Below are 19,157 nucleotides of genomic sequence, written 5' to 3'. Positions count from 1 at the left end.
GGGGCCGGTTTTGTTCAATATCTTCATAAATGATCTGGAGGATGGTGCGGATTGCACCCTCAGCAAGTTTGCAGATGACACTAAACTGGGAGGAGAGGTAGATATGCTGGAGGGGTAGGGATAGGATACAGAGGGCCCTAGACAAATTAGAGGATTGGGCCAAAAGAAATCTGATGAGGTTCAACAAGGACAAGGGCAGAGTCCTGCACTTAGGACGGAAGAATCCAATGCACTGCTACAGACGAGGGACCGAATGGCTAGGCAGCAGTTCTGCAGAAAAGGACCTAGGGGTTACAGCGGATGAGAAGCTGGATATGAGTCAACAGTGTGCCCTTGTTGCCAAGAAGGCCAATGGCATTTTAGGATGTATAAATAGGGGCATTGCCAGCAGATCAAGAGTCGTGATCGTTCCCCTCTATTCGACATTGGTGAGGCCTCATCTGGAGTACTGTGTCCAGTTTTGGGCCCCACACTACAAGAAGAATGTGGAAAAATTGGAAAATATCCAGCGGAGGGCAACAAAAATGATTAGGGGACTGGAACACATGACTTATGAGGAGAGGCTGAGGGAACTGGGCTTGTTTAGTCTGCGGAAGAGAAGAATGAGGGGGATTTGATAGCTGCTTTCAACTACCTGAAAGGGGGTTCCAAAGAGGATGGATCTAGACTGTTCTCAGTGGTAGCAGATGATAGAACAAGGAGTAATGGTCTCAAGTTGCAGTGGGGGAGGTTTAGGTTGGATATTAGGAAAAAGTTTTTCACTAAGAGGATGGTGAAAGACTGGAATGCGTTACCTAGGGAGGTGATGGGATCTCCTTCTTTCGAAGTTTTTAAGGTCAGGCTTGACAAAGCCCTGGCTGGGATGATTTAGTTGGGGATTGGTCCTGCTTTGAGCAGGGGGTTGGACTAGATGACCTCCTGAGGTCCCTACCAACCCTGATATTCTATGATTCTTTGACACCTGTTCTGAAGGGGATGGCATTGGAGCAGCTGTCACAGCGCTGCCAGCCCTGGCAAACTGCCCCTGGTGATGGGATTTTGACGAGGTGGGGCCCAGTCTCCAGATAACATGAAAAGCTCCAAACACCTAGTGAATTTGAGCCTTTGATTGGCAGTCTGCCCCACTTATCCACCTCCTGGGGCAGAAAAACCAATCAGAGCTGTTGCAAGGAGAGCTCACCCCCTCTCCCGGTAACGTTGCCAGCACCTTCTTCCATTATCAGTCAGTTCTTCAATTCTCTGATCTTTGTTCTGTTTATTCAGGGTCAGTGGCTGCACTGTGCTGTACTGGCCCTTGCACGGTGAGCCACTGACAAGGACTGTATTTAAGGCAGAGCTGGTGTAGCTACCATGGTTCCTGGTCTTTGCCTCTCTCTGGACAGATGAGAGAGAACTTCCTGTGCTGAGTCAGAGATCTCGCCACTCACCAAGATGGCTTCTGGCTGGGGAAACACCTTGTTGTTCATTGCCAAGGAGCTCACACTGTGGCAGTTTGGCCTTCATGAGGTAGGGGTGGCAAAGTGCCAGAGATGTTTGCATTTGAGCTGTTTCCTACAAGGCCACCTTTCTGTCTGGTACCACAATTGCTGCGATGGGCTGATTTCAAATTCCATTCTAAATGGCTCTGTTAGGCCTGTTCTAACACACACCTACACACGGCTCCTTCAGGCTGGATTTTACCTTTGATTGCCCCCTCCCCCAGCTGCTTTTCTGCTCGATGTCGGCTATGATGTTTTCCTGGTTAACTTGCTGCTGTCTCCTGGAAAGCTTGTGTCCTACGGCCAATGTGCTGCTCTTCACTGTAGAGAAGAGACGGGTTTTAGCTGCACGGACTATTAAGGAAATTCTCTATTCAGACGGATGGAAATGGCCAGGACTCTGTGATTCTCTCTTGCTCCCAGACTGACTAACACAGCCTGTGCTGCCTGGAGTTACCACACAGGGCAGTCCTAGCACTGGAATGGGAAGAGAGTCCTGGAGCGGTTTGCTACCTACACTACGGTATGCGAGATGGTCACTCAGAACCTAGTCAGTCAGTGTTAAGAACAAGCTCTGACATGGTGAACAGGAAGCCCTCTGAGACTCTGCTGCCACTGATGGTCGCCTCTGAAGAAGGAAGCTCCATGACACACTCCTACCACTAATATACCACTGCCATTCAGGAAGCCCTGAGCAGTCTGGATTCCACAAAGGGAGCAGAGGTTGGTCCCTTCTCCTTTAGAATCAGCTGACCCCAGTGGTAACATCCCAACTCTGTGGTTTTAGTGGCCTAGCTACAATTGGACACAGACAGCTCTGTGGGATTCAATTTTAGAGGTTTCTTTTTTTCCACATTTGTTTTCATAATTAGTTTGTCAAATGAGCAGCATTCTAGGCTCTAGAGTTATTTAACTAATCAGACAGAATCATTTTTCACACAGTTCTGCCCTGCACCAAGGAGGGCGGTTACATGATGATCCGAGACTGAAGCAAAGATGACATCAGAAGCGGACTCGTCACTCATATATGGTAACAGCTGGAGTTTTAGAATTGTATTGGATGTTTTAGCTGCATAAAAATTTAGATAAAATCTCTGATAATGTCTAAAAAGGTGAATATTGTTTCTATTGGTTCCTTCTGGCAGCTGATGCCAGCATCTGAATCTACATATTTCCCTGCCACTGCTTTGTTGTCACTTGGCAGACACAGAGGAGCCCTGGCAGAGTGTTTCCGTGCTGGCTGTGCAGTGTCAGGAGGGGACGGCAGGTCCGTCTGGCAATGAAGGGACATCTCTCCACTCAGCTGCTTTGGCTTCTCCTCTTTCTTCAGGACACCACGGGTAAGTGCCTGCTTTATTTCACTGGATGAGCTGGGCAGACGAGAAGTAGGAAGAAAGTTTTAATCCACTAGAAATAGTGTTTTGTTCCAGAAGTCTGTGAAGCGAATGGAAAGCAGGCAGTTGGGGTTAAAGTAAATTTGTGTTTCTGATTATCTCCCATTGGTTATTCTGAGAGAGGAGGTTTATATATTTGCAATAATCATAGATTTGACTCTGTCACAGTCTGTGTGCTTTATAAAATACCCCAGTCTTGTGGCACTGTGAGCCCAGAGTTGCTTTTAGTGAACTAATGGCTTCAGTGCTTAGAAATTCCTGATAACTAATCAGAAGAAAAGCAGAGTGGGCTTCTATATTATGACTTCCAGCCTCATCGCCCGTCCAGCTATGTGCCTGTGTATGGAACCTGTGAATAATTCCTGATATACACTCCATGCCATTTAGAATAACACTGCTGTCCTGTGTGCGTCAAACGTGCTGGGCCAACTTCAGCAGGGTTTGAATGATGCACTTCTCAGGACACTGAACTGTTCAGTAACAGCCTGTTTCTGTGAGTTGCTGCAGTCTGAGACGCTGCTGTTCTGTAGCTGCAGTGTGAACAGGTGAAGCTAAAGATGAAAGTCAGATTTTAGAAACCTCAAATATTTAGCTAGAGACAAACTGCGGTACCACAGCTGGTTTGTACAGATCACAGATAGCTCTGCAACGTCTCTGTGCCTCGGAGGGTAGGTGCTGAGGATTCAGAGCAAAGGACATTTTCTGAAGTGGGGGTTTGTAGCTGAACTTCCCAAGAAAGTTACACAGAAGTAGCTGGAGTTTGATCTCATGATAAAACTGACCTTTACCAGAGTGAAAACGAAGAGAATTCCACTGGCATTCCTGGGTAATCAAATCTCCATGGCACGCGCCATGTGAAACCATGGGGCTCTATTCTCCCTGCAGGGTGGAGTGATTCCCATTACCTACAATGGGTGGAACTCGTACCCTGCAGGGAGAGAAGGCAGCCGTGGACTCCATTGGTCAACAGTCTGGTCAGAGTAATAATAGAGGCTGGTTTCAACCTTCCTTTTCTTGTCTTTAAATTTGACTCCATGTGGAACAGGAATGTCCCCCTCACACCTGTGTCTAGTTAAAAGCTCATTACCCAACAGTCCATGAGAATGTTTATCAGCTGGATTTAAATGCAGCTTAGAATGGCTGCTGAACTCCCTGCCACCCTTCCTCAATAACGGGGCACTTTACAAATCTACAAATGGACACCTACAAACGGGCTGGATTCTGGTTCCACCCAAATGTCTCACAGTGGTGAAACTGACACTTCAGCAGGTTAATGGTTTCATCTGTGATTGTCAAAACTTTCGGAAAACAAAAAAAATTGCAGCAGACGAGAAATGGTTTTGTGAAATTGTTGCCCCATGACTAACAGCCTTTGCTGGTTTGGGCCACAAAGAGCAAGAGGCAGGTGTAACATGATGGTGGCTGCTGAAACCAGAGAGCAAACATGCTGCAGTGGATATGCCCTTCTGGGAACGGCACTTGGAGTTAATCATAACAATAAACCCCCAGTCACGTCTGTGGTGAGGACACCATGGAATACATGAGTGCACAGCCTGTGCCCCCTGTGTAACTTATGGATGGTTCTATGGTGAAAACCCTGCACTGGGAATCCGGTGATTAGGGTCTGTTCTTGTCTCTGCCACAGATTGAGTGTGTGACCTTGGGGCATCTCATTTAATTTCTCACTGCCTCAGGTTCCCTTTCTGTAAAATGGGAACAATACCTACCTGTGTGATTGAGGATGGAGAGACAACGTGGAGATAAAATTCACCAAACAGAAAAAAACCTTTAAATAAATTACAATGATCAAAGTCAACTCTTTTGTTCCAAGCCGAACACATGGGTTTCTACAGAGCGGGGGAGGGTCAGAAGAGACACCAAGTTTCTTAATCTGACTCAGTGTTGCAGAATGAATCCCTTCAACAAGGGGTCACCAGTACACAAATTTGAGAACCACTGAACAAGAGGGTTGTGGAGGTGGGTCCAGAGCTCCTGGACTTCCCATAATAGTCACTTTGCTCTTGGGAAGGGTTTGTTTTCACCATGAGATTGTATGGAACAGTGCCCCCCTCCCCACAGCTCCCCATCAATATACAGCTGTAATTGCAGCTAGCAGGAGCTCTCTGCTCTGGGGGTTCTGATGTCCCCTACCCCCCAGGATGGAGTTACAGCCCCTGTTACTGGAGAGGGAATGTGCTTTATAAAAACTGGGTATAAAATAGTCATCACAGATGAATCTGCACTTATACTTTGTAACCAGCAGGTAAATGCAGATGAGGAAAAACATTTTCTCTAATTCCTTCTGAGAAAACATTTAAAAATTTGAAGCAGATAGAATGGGAGGGTCTGGGAGGAACAGTGACTCAGACAGAGGAGGAAGGCAAGTAGCATTGAGTGGCAGGTGGGTTACAAAAGGACGAGAAGCTGGATATGAGTCAACAGTGTGCCATTGTTGCCAAGAAGGCCAATGGCATTTTGGGATGTATAAGTAGGGGCATTGCCAGCAGACTGAGGGACGTGATTGTTCCCCTCTATTTGACATTGGTGAGGCCTCATCTGGAGGCCAGTTTTGGGCCCCACACTACAACAAGGATGTGGAAAAATTGGAAAGAGTCCAGCGGGCGGCAAAAAAATGATTAGGGGACTAGAACACATGACTTATGAGGAGAGGCTGAGGGAACTGGGCTTGTTTAGTCTGCGGAAGTGAAGAATGAGGGGGGATTTGATAGCTGCTTTCAACTACCTGAGAGGTGGTTCCAGAGAGGATGGATCTAGACTGTTCTCAGTGGTAGCAGATGACAGAACAAGGAGTAATGGTCTCAAGTTGCAGTGGGGGAGGTTTAGGTTGGATATTAGGAAAAAGTTTTTCACTAGGAGGGTGGTGAAAGACTGGAATGGGTTACCTAGGGAGGTGGTGGAATCTCCTTCCTTCGAAGTTTTTAAGGTCAGGCTTGAGAAAGCCCTGGCTGGGATGATTTAGTTGGGGATTGGTCCTGCTCTGTGTCGGGGGTTGGACTAGATGACCTCCTGAGGTCCCTTCCAACCTGATATTCTATGATTCTATGATTCTATGAACCCTCACACACAAGAACCCCCAAACAGAGAGAGACAAAGCAGGGTGCTCCACAAGGCAGAGAGGCACAACTTACCCCACCTAGGTTTAGGTGGGCTCTCTGCAGTCTGTCTGCTGAAGGCCCAGATTGCCACTTCCTTACAAAGCGCTCCATCCCTAGTCTGCAAACAGGACCAGGAAGTCCCTTCCTCTTGAAGTGGCAGCAGGTTGTCATTTTAACAGTTTTCAATACACCACACTCCTTTCCAGGCAGGAGAGGTTGTTGGAGATGGTTGGAGGAGCTGGTGCCAGGGAGAGGTTGGGTGTGGGAACATGTTTTCAAGTGAGTGGTGGGGGAGAAGGGTCAAAGGAATGAGGAGATTCGGTGGTGAGGGAGGGTGGTGAATCACACAGCAGTGACGGTGCTCAGCATTCACCAGCCCAGAGAGCTCAGAGGGGAGGAGATACCTCATGCTGCCTCCCCAGTGACAAGCCTGACTGGGGGATGAGGGAGTAAAGCCCAGGACCCTTGTGTGATAATCTCCAAGCCAGAGGGGATGGGGTCTGTGCTCTCTGCAACTCTGCTCTGTGTCTCTTTGAAGGTGCTGATGAGCTGAGGCTGGTGAATGGAAGCAGCCCCTGTACCGGGAGAGTGGAGGTTAAACACCAGGATCAGTGGGGGACGGTGTGTGACGATAACTGGGACATGGAAGATGCTGAGGTGGTTTGTAAGCAGTTGGGATGTGGATCTGCTGTCAGTGCCCTTGGTAATGCTCATTTTGGAGAAGGATCTGGACGAACTTGGCTGATTCGAGCTGATTGTGATGGTGACGAGTCAGCTCTCTGGAACTGCAGTCATATAGGATGGGGTGCATTCCAGTGCCCTCATTCTTTTGATTCCGGAGTGATCTGCTCAGGTAAGAACTCTGCCAACCTGCCCCTGTAGGAAACTCCCTTTGAGGGAGAAGGGACTGAACCCAAAGTGTGTGACATTCCTGGAGACTCAGAGCTGGAGGGTGCCCTGCAATGAGGTCTGTGTGGAGCTGACCAGTCTCTCCCTGAGCTCCCCTTGGTAGACTGGGGGATGAGCAGGCTGTGCCATCCTCTGGGCAGGTCAGGCAGCTATCATGGAGTAAGGGCGGGGTGGGGCGAAGCCCCATTAGCAGGTCTGTGCCGGAAGGTGCCTGTGTATAGAAGCCCAGTGTCTCCCCAGGGGAGCAGCAGTTGTGACCCTGCCTGTGGCTGCGGGAGCTGGGATGGGAGCTGGTGGGGCGAGTGCTGTGGAGTTTTCCCCAGAGTTCCCTGAGGCAGCAGGAGAGGAGCCCTGAGCCTGACCATGGCAAGTGGGAGGGGTCAAACCAGCTGGGGGTAGGTGCAGGGGGCAAAAACTGACTCCACTGCTCCACTCAGCTCCCTCCTTCCCCGAATCCCCCCAGGGTCAGGCAGGAAACTCCCACATGACGTGTAGCTCTTTGTTCCGCAGCCCACCTGGCTGCCTTCCCATGCAGGATGAGCTAGAATTACCCCCAGGATAATGTCGTGGAGACGGCATCTGGATCCCTCTGCACTTGGGAAATAAATGTGTATGTATAACCTGGCTTCATCAAAGCTTGTGCTGTTAAAATGGCTGTGTTTGCACACAGGTCTAAAGAGAGTGACTGTTAAAAACAGCCCTGACACACGTCATACTTAGCCCTGGTCTACACTACAGAATTAGGTTGATGTAAGACAGCTTACGTTGACCTAATTCCATAAGCGTCTACACTAAAATGTAGCTCCTGCCAATGTAACTTGCCCACTACCCCGACATAACAACTCCACCTCCATGAGAGGTGTAGCACTTAGGTCCATGTAGCTAGGTCTACGCAGCTAGGTCTACACACTGTCAGTGTGGACACTGCATTGCTTACATTGACTGTTGCTGCCTTTCTGAATCCATCCCACAATGCTCCACACTGATAGTTAAACTGATGCAAGCATGGGCAGGGGGTATGGCAGGCCAGGGGAGGTTGAACCTCCCCAAACAGCCAGGCATGGCCCCACCCATGCTCCACCCTGAACCCCCTCCTGCTTCCTGCCGCTTCCCAATGTCCTCAGCCCAGGGAGGTTGCTCCTCTTCCCCGAGGAGCCTGGGGCTAGCACGTGCCAGCCTGGGGCTCAGGACTCGATCCAGTTGGGGCCCCCAGTGCTCTGGGGCTGGGGGTGCTTGGGAGGGTTGGTCAGGGAGGCCCGGGGCTGCAGCGGGGGGGCCAGCAACCACGGTCAGGGGCTCAAGGTTCCCACAGAGGAGGGGGGACAGAAGGGGTGGAGGAGGGGTGGGGCTTCAGGCAGAAGGGGCAGGGCCGGGGGCTAGGCTCCCTGAACAGGTGGCTCAAACGCCGCCCATGGGTGCAAGCACTCCTGGTGAGGATGCGCACCACCAACACAAGGAGCGTAGTATGGACACACAAAAGCGATTTAGTTACTGTGGCAGCTATATATTCACATAACTTTGGTCAACTACATTTTGTACTGTAGACTTGCCCTCAGTGTAGGACATTGGTCGCTGCAGCTGGCTGAACAGCGACAACACCTCTTTGTTCTGATTAGCTCAGTTTGCATCTCTCTGCAAATCCCTGATCACCACCATTGGTGAAGTCACGTCTGATCACTGGGGTCAGTGCTTTCTGTGTCTCCCCTCACACACTGCCACTCACTTACCACCCTGAATTCCACTGAAGGCATCCGATGAAGTGAGCTGTAGCTCACGAAAGCTTATGCTCAAATAAATTTGTTAGTCTCTAAGGTGCCACAAGTCCTCCTTTTCTTTTTACCATCCTCAGTGACAGTTTCCCCAGAAACTGTGGGGGAGGTCACCCCTCCCCTGTGCCCTCTTGGCCCTGTGTCAGAACACAGTGGCCACAGTCACCATAAGCCTCCCCCACCCACCTTTCCTCAGAAATACGCCGGGCACAGTGGGGGCCTCCTCAACAGGACCTAAAGTGGAGTAACCCTCAGCACATGGAGATGCATTGGTTCCCATCTCAGTCCTGTGTCAGGTTCAGCACTGGTGCATGGATCTACCGAGGCCGAGGTGAAGGGTCTTTCTCTGGGCTTCATTCTGGGTTTCCCGTGTGCAGTGAGCTCTGCAGCTGCAGTGTCTCAGCTGAGGTGTAACTGCCTGAGCTGCACCATCCTAATTTCCGCTGTTTCTATACCAGAAATGCACAAGTGCAGAGAGGAGCTCCTTTGCATAATGGGAGGAGCCAAAAGTGGGAGCCTGGCAGCCACACACCCATTCCCTGCTGGGCCTGTTCTTGTCTCTGTAGCCGCAGCTCTGGGCTTGTAAACCCTGAACTTCTGGGCCTATTGGTGCTGCTTGGAGGATTTGGGGAGGATCCAGAGGGTACAAAGGAACTTGACCGGCTATCAGGGAATTAGGCACCAGCATTTACCTTGTAAATGCTGAATAAACGTGAAATGGAAACCGACTTGTCTGAGAAACCCTCATTCTATCCATCCTGCTCCAGTGTACCTCCTGTAACTCATCTTGGTACCGAAGTGACCAGTGAGACACATGAACTGAGTGTCCCCTCACAGTTATTATTGACAATTATTTACCTCAGGAATTATTATTGACAATAATTTACCTGAGGTTACAGAAAGAGACATTTACACGAAAGGAAAAGATTTGTTGGCATTTAAGTTCCCTGCATGAATGCTCAGTGTGTGTCCTTCATTTTGGGTCTGTATCACACATTGGCACCACATTTGGCCCTTGGTAGATTGAGAGCTCTGCTCCCTAGACACAACTGCTGTAAAGTTGCCCTGAGTCTGTGCTAGAGCAATGCTCACATGTTCTAGCCTACACAGTGACCCTCCCCACCCCTGACGGGCACTGGCTGGTTGTTGGTAGTCCCCACTTTACCAGTCAGTAATCAGCTCAGGTGCTCTGCTACTTTCCCTCTCTCCCACTTCTTCTGTCTGCACAGCCCCTCTGTGGCTTTTCACACCTTTCACACTAACACAAAACCTATCTGGCCAATTTTCTGTATTGCACCAAGGGAAATGCATTACAATTCCCTTCATCTACACACCAGGCAGCAACCCTGTACACACCAGGAGTACAGGAGGCGAGCAGAGAGGCCAACACACAGCATGGCATTGTTAGATATTGTTATTGAATAGGATCCCTGCCCACCAGCTTTGCACTTCTCTTATGAGCAGCCTCATGGCTTCTCCAGTTTACACCATCCACTTACATCCAGGCTCTCATCTGGAAATAAGCACAGTATGGATTTTGCTAACAGTTCCCTTTTGGAGCATGCCTCTTGTCTCACAGAGCCAGCTGGTCTAGCTTCAACTACACCTATGTTTCACAGGCAACAATCAGCTTAGAGGTGGCGAGTGGGTGCAGTTGTGTAAGGCCCACTTTACACCACTGTTACACCAGTGCAGCTTCCTACACAAAGCACTATGGAGGACAGAGACCTCTGTGTGCACATAGCCCTGCAGTCACTGCTAGAGTTGAACATTTATCACACTATTTATTGTGATTGGTGTTCTCAGAGATCGGAGGCTGTTGTTCATTTATTGCAATGAAGGCCAGACTCTCCTTACTGCCTGTGGACAGATAGCTTTGCATGTCAGTGACTGTGGAATTAAATTAAAATTCACTAACAAAAATCCTCATTAATGCACCTGGTGGGAGATGAAGGCAGTCTGTGTTTTTAATGATGGGTTTCCTAAGGTTCATGGGACTCTGTATGCTAGTACCTCAGGGAGAGGAACTGTACCTGGGAATCAGGGGGCAGACTCAGTGTGTGAGGCAACCAAGAGGGAGAGTGGAGAGACACTATTTAGAGTGACAGGGGAAACGTCAGGTCGGGGAGGATAGCAGTTGTGTCTGGGTGGCCACCAGCCCTCTGCTAAGAGGAGGGGCCGTGTCTGAGAGAAAGGAAGGGGGCGGAGTCACGTGACTGGCAAGAGAAATCCTGGGAACACGAGGAAGTCTGACCAACAGGAAGTGAGATGCCCAGCACTGGAGAGAGGAGAAGCCAATTTGGAGCAGTCTGGAGACAGCTATGGAAAGGTCAGGACTGGCTGTGTGGTGAGTCCCAGGTCTTCATGCAGGGTCCCCCTGAGAACTGGCCCCTGGGCAGCAACATCCCTCAGCTTGGGCCTTTCCCTCTTCAAGGTCACTCCCCGGTTAAAGAGTTCTGTTGGGAATATTCCCCACCAAGCCAGGCTGAATCGGTGCTTCAGCTACCTAGGGAAAATCCACCACTACATGACAAACTTTGCTCTGACTGCGAGTCCATGCTGCCTGCCTGCTGTGAGTTTGTCTGAGGACTAGGGTAGGAGACTCAAGTTAGGATTTTTAGTAGTGTTATTGCAATGTGCACCTTGAGCCCTGCACCCCTTTGTGATGAGGGGAAATCCCAGGAGCAGAAGCAGCCTGACTCCTGCATGAAGAGGATGCCTGACAGCAGCAATCATCAGCCCCTGTGCAGTGACTGAGGAGTTTAGATTCATGGGAAACTAATGGGTACTATCAGCATGGGCACCAGTGACCCTGAGAGCAGTGTTTTACCATGTTATGTTATATTTACTTCCTGTTTAATATAATTACTGTGTTGAATATTGTCAAGGTTCCTTCCCCACTCTGAACTCTAGGGTAGAGATGTGGGGACCTGCATGAAAACCTCTGAAGCTTATTTTTACCAGCTTAGGTTAAAATTTCCCCAAGGTACAAACTATTTTCCTTTTTCCCTTGGACTTTATTGCTGCCACCACCAAGCGTCTAACAGATATATAACCTGGAAAGAGCTCGCTTGGAAACGTCTTTCCCCCCAAAATCCTCCCCAAACCCTACACCCCCTTTCCTGGGGAAGGCTTGATAAAAATCCTCACCAATTTGCATAGGTGAACACAGACCCAAACCCTTGGATCTTAAGAACAATGAAAAAAAGCAATCAGGTTCTTAAAAGAAGAATTTTAATAGAAGAAAAAGTAAAAGAATCACCTCTGTAAAATCAGGATGGTAAATACGTTACAGGGTTATTACATTCAAAACATAGAGAATCCCTCCAGGCAAAACCTTAAGTAACAAACAGACACAAAAACAGGAATATCCATTCCATTCAGCACAGCTTATTTTCTCAGCCATTTAAAGGAATCCGAATCTAACGCATATCTAGCTAGATTACTTACTAAGTTCTAAGACTCCATTCCTGTTCTGTTCCCAGCAAAAGCATCACTCAGACAGAGCGAGCCTTTGTTTCTCCCCCCTCCAGCTTTGAAAGTATCTTGTTTCCTCATTGGTCATTTTGATCAGGTGCCAGTGAGGTAATCCTAGCTTCTTAACCCTTTACAGGTGAAAGGGTTTTTCCTCTGGCCAGGAGGGATTTTAAAGGGGTTTACCCTTCCCTTTCTATTTATGACACCCCCCCCCCCCCCAAATCACAGATAGGGTGAAACGCTGGCTGTGATTTCTTCCTGGAGCTCTAGGAGAAAACAGAGTTAATAAGACACATGCACCTACGTCATAAATATAAAGGGAAGGGTAAACACCTTTAAAATCCCTCCTGGCCAGAGGAAAAATCCTTTCACTTGTAAAGGGTTAAGAAGCTAGGATTACCTCACTGGCACCTGACCAAAATGACCAATGAGGAAACCTAGAGTGGTGGGATTAACTTGAAATCATTTTGAGATCAATTTGAGATTTTTTGAACCAGAAGCACAGATTTTAAAAGGAAATATTTTTTTTCCTTTGGGCTGCTGGAAAGTAGGTTTTAAGCTGAAAGCAGTTAGAGGGATTTTTTTTTCTCTGCTTGGGGGCCAGAGGAGAGACAAAAAGGGATTGTCTTTTGTGATCTGGATTTTTCTCTACCTAAAGGCAGGGTAGTTAACATCCTGCAGGGAAATTCACAAGTCTTCACAGACCTGAAGAAGTTTTTTTTTTACCTAAGAGCAACTAGAGGGGTTTCTGCCTATTTGCCTGGAGACAAAGGTGTTAGGGTTTTTTTTTCGGTTTTGTTGTTGTTGTTGTTTGTTTTTTGTTTGTTTGGGGTTTTTTTAGGATTTTTCTGTAGGCTGACAATCACTATCAGAGAATATAGGTATCATATTACAGCACAGCAAAATTTTACAAGCCAAGTTTTTTGTTTTTTGTTTTATTTCTAACTCTTGGGTGTAAAGTTAATTAAAAAAAGAGAGGAAGCATGTGGAGGAGAAAGAAAAAGAGAGGCAGCATGTGGAGGAGGAGAAGGAAAAAGAGAGGAAGCATGAACTGGAGATGGAGAAGGCAAAGGCTCAGCAGAATATACCAACAAACCATAGCAATCCTTCTCCAGGTACCACTTCCCATCCCAGAAAGTTCCCCACCGACAAGGCAGGCGATGATTCCGAGGCCTTCTTAGCAAACTTCGAAAGGGCCTGCCTTGGGTACAGCAACTCTACAGACCAATACATGGTAGAGCTGAGGCCGCAGCTCAGTGGACCCTTAGCTGAGGTGGTGGCTGAAATGCCAAAGTAACACATGAAGAAGAATGAACTGTTTAAAACCAAGGCGAGAGTCAGAATGGGGCTAACACCCGAGCATTCCCGTCGGTGGTTCAGAGCCCTAAGGTGGAAACCAGATGTGTCATTTACCCAACATGCATACCACATTGTGAAATATTGGGATGCCTGGATATCGGGAGCAAGTGTTAAATCTCCAGAAGATTTGCCCTTCCTAATGCAAATGGAGCAGTTCTTAGAGGGTGTTCCTGAGGAAATAGAAAGATACATCCTAGATGGGAAGCCCAAAACTGTAATCGAGGTGGGGGAGATTGGAGCCAAATGGCTGGAGGTGGCAGAAAAGAATAAAACTGGTCGCAGTTGGAGTGGATACCAGAAGGGACAACCTCAGACCACACCCTACCACCGGGGGCAGCCCAAGGCCACAACTACCCCGCAAAGAACCCTCCAGACACCTTATCGTACCTCCACACCCTTCTCCAGGAACCCACCTTGCCCCAGTGACCCGTCAGCTGGACGATGTTTTAAATGTAATGAGCCGGGGCATGTAAATGCCAACTGCCCCAAGAACCCCAACAGAATACAGTTCTTTGTACCAGAATCACACCAGAGGTCCTCAGGCCCAGATACCTCCCAGATACCCTCGGAGCAAAAGGAAACTGTGAGTGTGGGCGGGAAGAAGGTCACCACATGGAGGGACACAGGAACACAAGTGTCGGCTATCCATGCTTCCTTAGTGGACCCCAATTTAATCAACCCAGAGATCCAAGTGATGATTCAACCCTTCAAGTCCAACTCTTTCAATTTGCCTACAGCCAGGTTGCCTGTCCAGTACAAAGGCTGGTCAGGAACGTGGACTTTTGCAGTCTATGATGATTATCCCATCCCCATGCTGTTGGGGGAAGACTTGGCCAATTGTATGAAGCTAGCCAAGAGGGTGGGAATGGTCACCCGCAGCCAGGCTAAACAAGCCGTGACACCTAGCTCTGTTCTGGAAACTTCTATCAGGACCTGGTCAGAGGTGATGGACCCGGACCCCAGGCCAATGTCTGCAACAGCAATAGTGGATCCAGTCCCAGAGACCCAGACTGAGCCAGTCCCAGAACCGGAACCGGCGGAACAATTAGCACCAGACCCATTACCAGGACTGAATCCAGTACTTGCAATCCCAACACCAGAGGGCCCCACCGAACCTGAACCAGCAGCAGCCGATAGCCCCACACAAGAGGCTCAGCCGGAGCCTGAGCCCCAACATAGTGCACCAGCGGAGAGCAGTTCACAGTCAACGGAAACAGCCCCATCCCCTACATCGCTTCCAGAGGGACCAAGCATAGGTCCACAATCCAATGAGGAACTGATGTCTCCAGCATCAAGGGAACAGTTCCAGACCGAACAGGAAGCAGATGAAAGCCTCCAGAGAGCTTGGGCGGTGGCACGGAGCAACCCAACCTCCTCTCAGTTCTTCTAATTGATCCAGGGTTGTTGTAGAAAGAGGACTTTTATACAAGGAAACTCTTTTTGATTTCGACATCCAACACATCTCAGAAGCTTCTAACAAAGTGGCTGATGCACTCTCCCATGAAAGTTTCTCAGAATCAACTGGTTAAAATCGTCCTTGAGATGTGGAAAATATTGTTAGTCCTTATATACTTGGTAGTATATTTATAGGTGCATGTGTCTTATTAACTGATTTTTCCCTAGAGCTCCAGAAAGAATCCCAGCCAGCGTTTCACCCTAGCTGAGATTTGGGGGGCGTGTCATAAATAGAAAGGGAAGCGTAAACCCCTTTAAAATCCCTCCTGGCCAGAGGAAAACCCCTTTCACCTGTAAAGGGTTAAGTAGCAAGGATAACCTCACTGGCACCTGACAAAAATGACCAATAAGGAGACAAGATACTTTCAAAAGCTGTGGGGAGGGTGAAACAAAGCCTCTCTCTCACTCTGTGTGATGCTTTTGCCGGGGACAGAACAAGAATGGAGTCTTAGAACTTAGTAAGTAATCTAGCTAGATACACGTTAGATTCTGATTTCTTTAAATGGCTGAGAAAATAAGCTGTGCTGAATGGAATGGATATTCTTTTTTTGTGTCTTTTTGTCACTTAAGATTTTGCCTGGAGGGATTCTCTATGTTTTGAATCTAATTACCCTGTAAGGTATTTACCATCCTGATTTTACAGAGGTGATTCTTTTTACTGTTTCTTCTATTAAAATTCTTCTTTTAAGAAACTGAATGCTTTTTCATTGTTCTTAAGATCCAAGGGTTTGGGTCTGTGTTCACCTATGCAAATTGGTGAGGATTTTTATCAAACCTTCCCCAGAAAGCGGGGAACAACGTTTGGGAGGATTTTTTGGGGGGGGGAAAGATGTTTCCAAACAGACTCTTTCCTAATAATAATACTACCAGTTAGACACTTGGTGGTGGCAGCAATAAAGTCCAAGGGCAAAAGGTAAAATAGTTTGTACCTTGGGGAACTTTTAACCTAAGCTGGTAAAAGTAAGCTTAGGAGGTTTTCATGCAGGTCCCCACATCTCTACCCTAGAGTTCAGAGTGGGGAAGGAACCTTGACACTGTCATTGGATGTTTTTAAGAAAGGGTCAGACAAACATCTGTCAGGGGTGGTCCAGATAATACTTAGGCTATGTTTTCACTGCAGACCTTACAGTGGCACAGCTGTAAGGCATCCCATGTAGCTGCTCTACGCCGACGGGAGAGATCTCTCCTGCCAGCATAATTAAATGACCCCTAACAAGCGCCAGTAGCTATGTCAGTGAGAGAGCATCTCCCGCCGGCACAGCTCTGTCCATACCGGCGCTTTTGTCAGTGAAACTTTTGTCGGTCGGGGGGTAGTTCTTTTCACACCCTTGTCTGACAGAAGTTTCACTGACAAAAATGCCAATGAAGACATAGGTTTAGTCCTGCCTTGGTGCAGGGGACTGGATTAGATGACCTATCAAGGTCCATTCCAGTCCTACACTTAGATCATTCTATGGAAATGAATTTTTTGAGTTTATCAAAAAAAGGAACTGTGTCTCTTAGAGGTGTGAATTTTTCACAGCCATGACCCATGTAGCTAGGGCGACCTAAGTTTTAGGAGTAGACCAGTCCAAAGAATGTGGCGCAAACTGAAAAACTTGGGTATTGAGGGAGAGCCCCACCAAGAAGCATTCACCCCTGACGGTGATGCATCAGAAAGCATTCTCCTTCTCCATCTCCTGTGGGATTGAATGCAGTGGGAAGGTTCTGGGATAAGGTTGTTTGGAACTGTGCTCTCAGTATGGTGCATTCTCTATAGTTTTCAGGACATTGGAGCATTGGGGCACAGTGCTTGGCTTTTGCAGCAAAAGGTGCTTTATCACAGTTGTTTGCCTCTGCATTGTCTGCATCATGTCCCTCCCAAGGGCTGTGCGCTCCATTCTGACCTTTTGTGCATGCTCCAGGAAGCCTTTCCAGCTGCTTTCAGAGCCGTCTATTGGGATTAACTGTATGCTCCATGGAACAAATCATGTATAGCTTTTTCTTATTTTTTCCTGAGATCTGACAGCCTCTCTGCACACTACAACTCCCCTCTTCACGCAGTTACACGTGCACAGGGAAATAAGAAAAAGCAGTCCTTTATGGTCCCATTCCTCATAGTCTCCATGACAACAATGATAAAAAGTTCCTGTTCCCATAATGTTGGAAAGACATTCCCATCTTCTCTTTCAACTTCTTGTTTTCCTTTGAGATAGTAAGATAATCTGCCATTTATTTCCCATTCTACAGACCTTCTGTACTTTATTTGAGTGGTGCACATGCGTGTGTGGGGAGGAGGGGGCAGGCTTTGTGTAGGCGAGATTTTTAAAATGTGTATGGTTTGGAGCAATTGGGGGGTGGATGGATGACTATTTTCTTTTCTAGGGTGGGTGGAGGAGTGGCAGGAGCAGGTTAGTGACTGCTTGTGCTCTTCTGCAGGTTTTACTGACTACAGCTGAGTGAATAGTTTGATTTTCTCAGTTCAGTGGCCAAACCAAAAAATCTGAAAAAAGAACTGATTCATTGAGAGCCAAAACTGAATGTTTTTGTTTTTTTCTTGCAGAAACAAAACATAAAAACATTCTTTCTGATCTAATGAAAATTTGAAATATGATTTTGAAAAGACATTAAAAAAGGAACACATTTTGGGTGGGACGGGGAGAAATTTCAGTTATTCATTCAGCTGTACTCAGGACAGCTTGCAGAGATGCACGTGCAGTTACTAGCCTGCTGGAGCTTGTTCACTGACTCGGTACCAGATTCAGAGCCACCTCACTTTCATTTTCTCTGACAGTGCCCTGTAGATGTCTGCATTCTGGTGACTCTTATCCAGAGGGAACTGGACATGCTTGTCTCCAGACAGGCCAATCAAGTCCTGGGCCTCTACAGAGGTCTATATGGAAGTGGGGGGGCCTTGGTTGCTATGGGAATGTGAACTCACCTGGTAGTGAAAAGAGGCGCTCCTGGCTTCCTGCCAGCATTTAACCAGAGAGGGTACATCTGGTCAAGATGACCCCAGAGCTGTGGAGTGCAAACAGGTGCAAAGCAGGTTGATGCAGGTATGAAGCAATGCAGTATGGGACACTAGCTGAGGGACAGTCAGCAGCATTAGCATTAGGAATTATTTCACAGGAATCTTACAATGAACAAACTGATTGTGAAGTGGAGCTACTCCTTCTCCCATGAGGATTAGTTACAGCAACCTAAGATGCCAAATAAATTGCTCTGAGAACAGGGTTCATGTGGACACAAGGTATTTAAGGTGAGCTAATTAAAGTTAATATGAGGTAACATCCCCTGTAGACAAGCCATAAGGGTAATTGAGAAGGGCTTCACACTGGAACCGGCCTTCCATGTGTCAGGCTCTGTTGGCGTGAGGCCGACACACGAGATCCTAATTCCAAGCAGTTGGAGCAGCTCTGTTCTCTGGCATCATGCAGAACATTCTCCTGCTTTCTTCCCACTAGTATTGTATCTAGTCTGTTCGAGACTATCTTCAACCACAGTGACTCGGTCACTTCCCCTTTGTGTCTATCCCACCCTGCTCCTTCCACTGCTGGGGAATTATTCCTCCTCTCTGCCCTTTGCTTTTCCCTTCTGAATTCTCAGCCTTTATTTTAGTATTTTCAGATAATATGAATTATGAAGCTCCTCCCCTCCTTGTTCTCAGCCCTGTGGAGACACTTGCTATTCCTTGCCCCTTATTCTCCTTTACTCCCCAGTCTCACAGATTGAGTGTCTCTCAAGCCTCCAGGCTTCATCATTGAATAGTTTCCTTTCTTTGAACTTTTGCCAGTTTTTCAATAGCCTTCCTGTAATGAAGGGACAGAAATACAATATTCCAGCTGAGGATGTCTGCCTTCCTCTGCACCTTAGATTCTCACGAGTGCCTGGTCCTGGGAGGGGATTTTAATACCACCCTCGAGGAGCGGGACCACTCGGGGACTAAGCAGAGCCCGGCCGCCGCGAACACGCTCCGGGAGATAGTCGAACATCACTCCCTAGTGGACATCTGGTGTGACCACCACCCGGATGACACTTCCACATTCACCATTGTCCGGGTGGAGGCCCATAGGTCGCGCCACTCCCGGTTGGACCGCATTTGTTTATCACGCTTCCATCTCTCACGAGCCCACTCCTCCAGCATTTGGCTGGCCCCATTTTCTGACCATCACCTAGCCACCGTGACAGCCTCCCTCTGTGCGGAGAGGCCGGGGCCGG

At 48.0% G+C, this 19,157-nt stretch overlaps 1 protein-coding gene across 2 annotated transcripts in view; it reads left to right on the top strand.

Annotated features, from left to right (window-relative positions):
- The first annotated feature begins 2,679 nt into the window (after nucleotides 1-2,679).
- LOC102935053 (antigen WC1.1) overlaps nucleotides 2,680-19,157 on the top strand; it is a 256,921-nt gene continuing 240,443 nt past the window's right edge. The window contains exons 1-2 of one of the 2 annotated variants that reach the window (XM_037912370.2): nucleotides 2,680-2,818; nucleotides 6,527-6,841. In XM_037912370.2, the coding sequence (XP_037768298.1) occupies nucleotides 2,758-2,818; nucleotides 6,527-6,841 (376 nt within the window). In that variant the 5' untranslated portion in view covers nucleotides 2,680-2,757. The remainder of the gene's footprint in view (nucleotides 2,819-6,526; nucleotides 6,842-19,157) is intronic. The other variant, XM_043551536.1, reaches the window with a different exon arrangement.

This window comes from Chelonia mydas, chromosome 1, assembly GCF_015237465.2.
Source record: "Chelonia mydas isolate rCheMyd1 chromosome 1, rCheMyd1.pri.v2, whole genome shotgun sequence".
NCBI lineage: Eukaryota > Metazoa > Chordata > Testudines > Cheloniidae > Chelonia > Chelonia mydas.
This window is presented reverse-complemented; position numbering and strand designations above follow the sequence as displayed.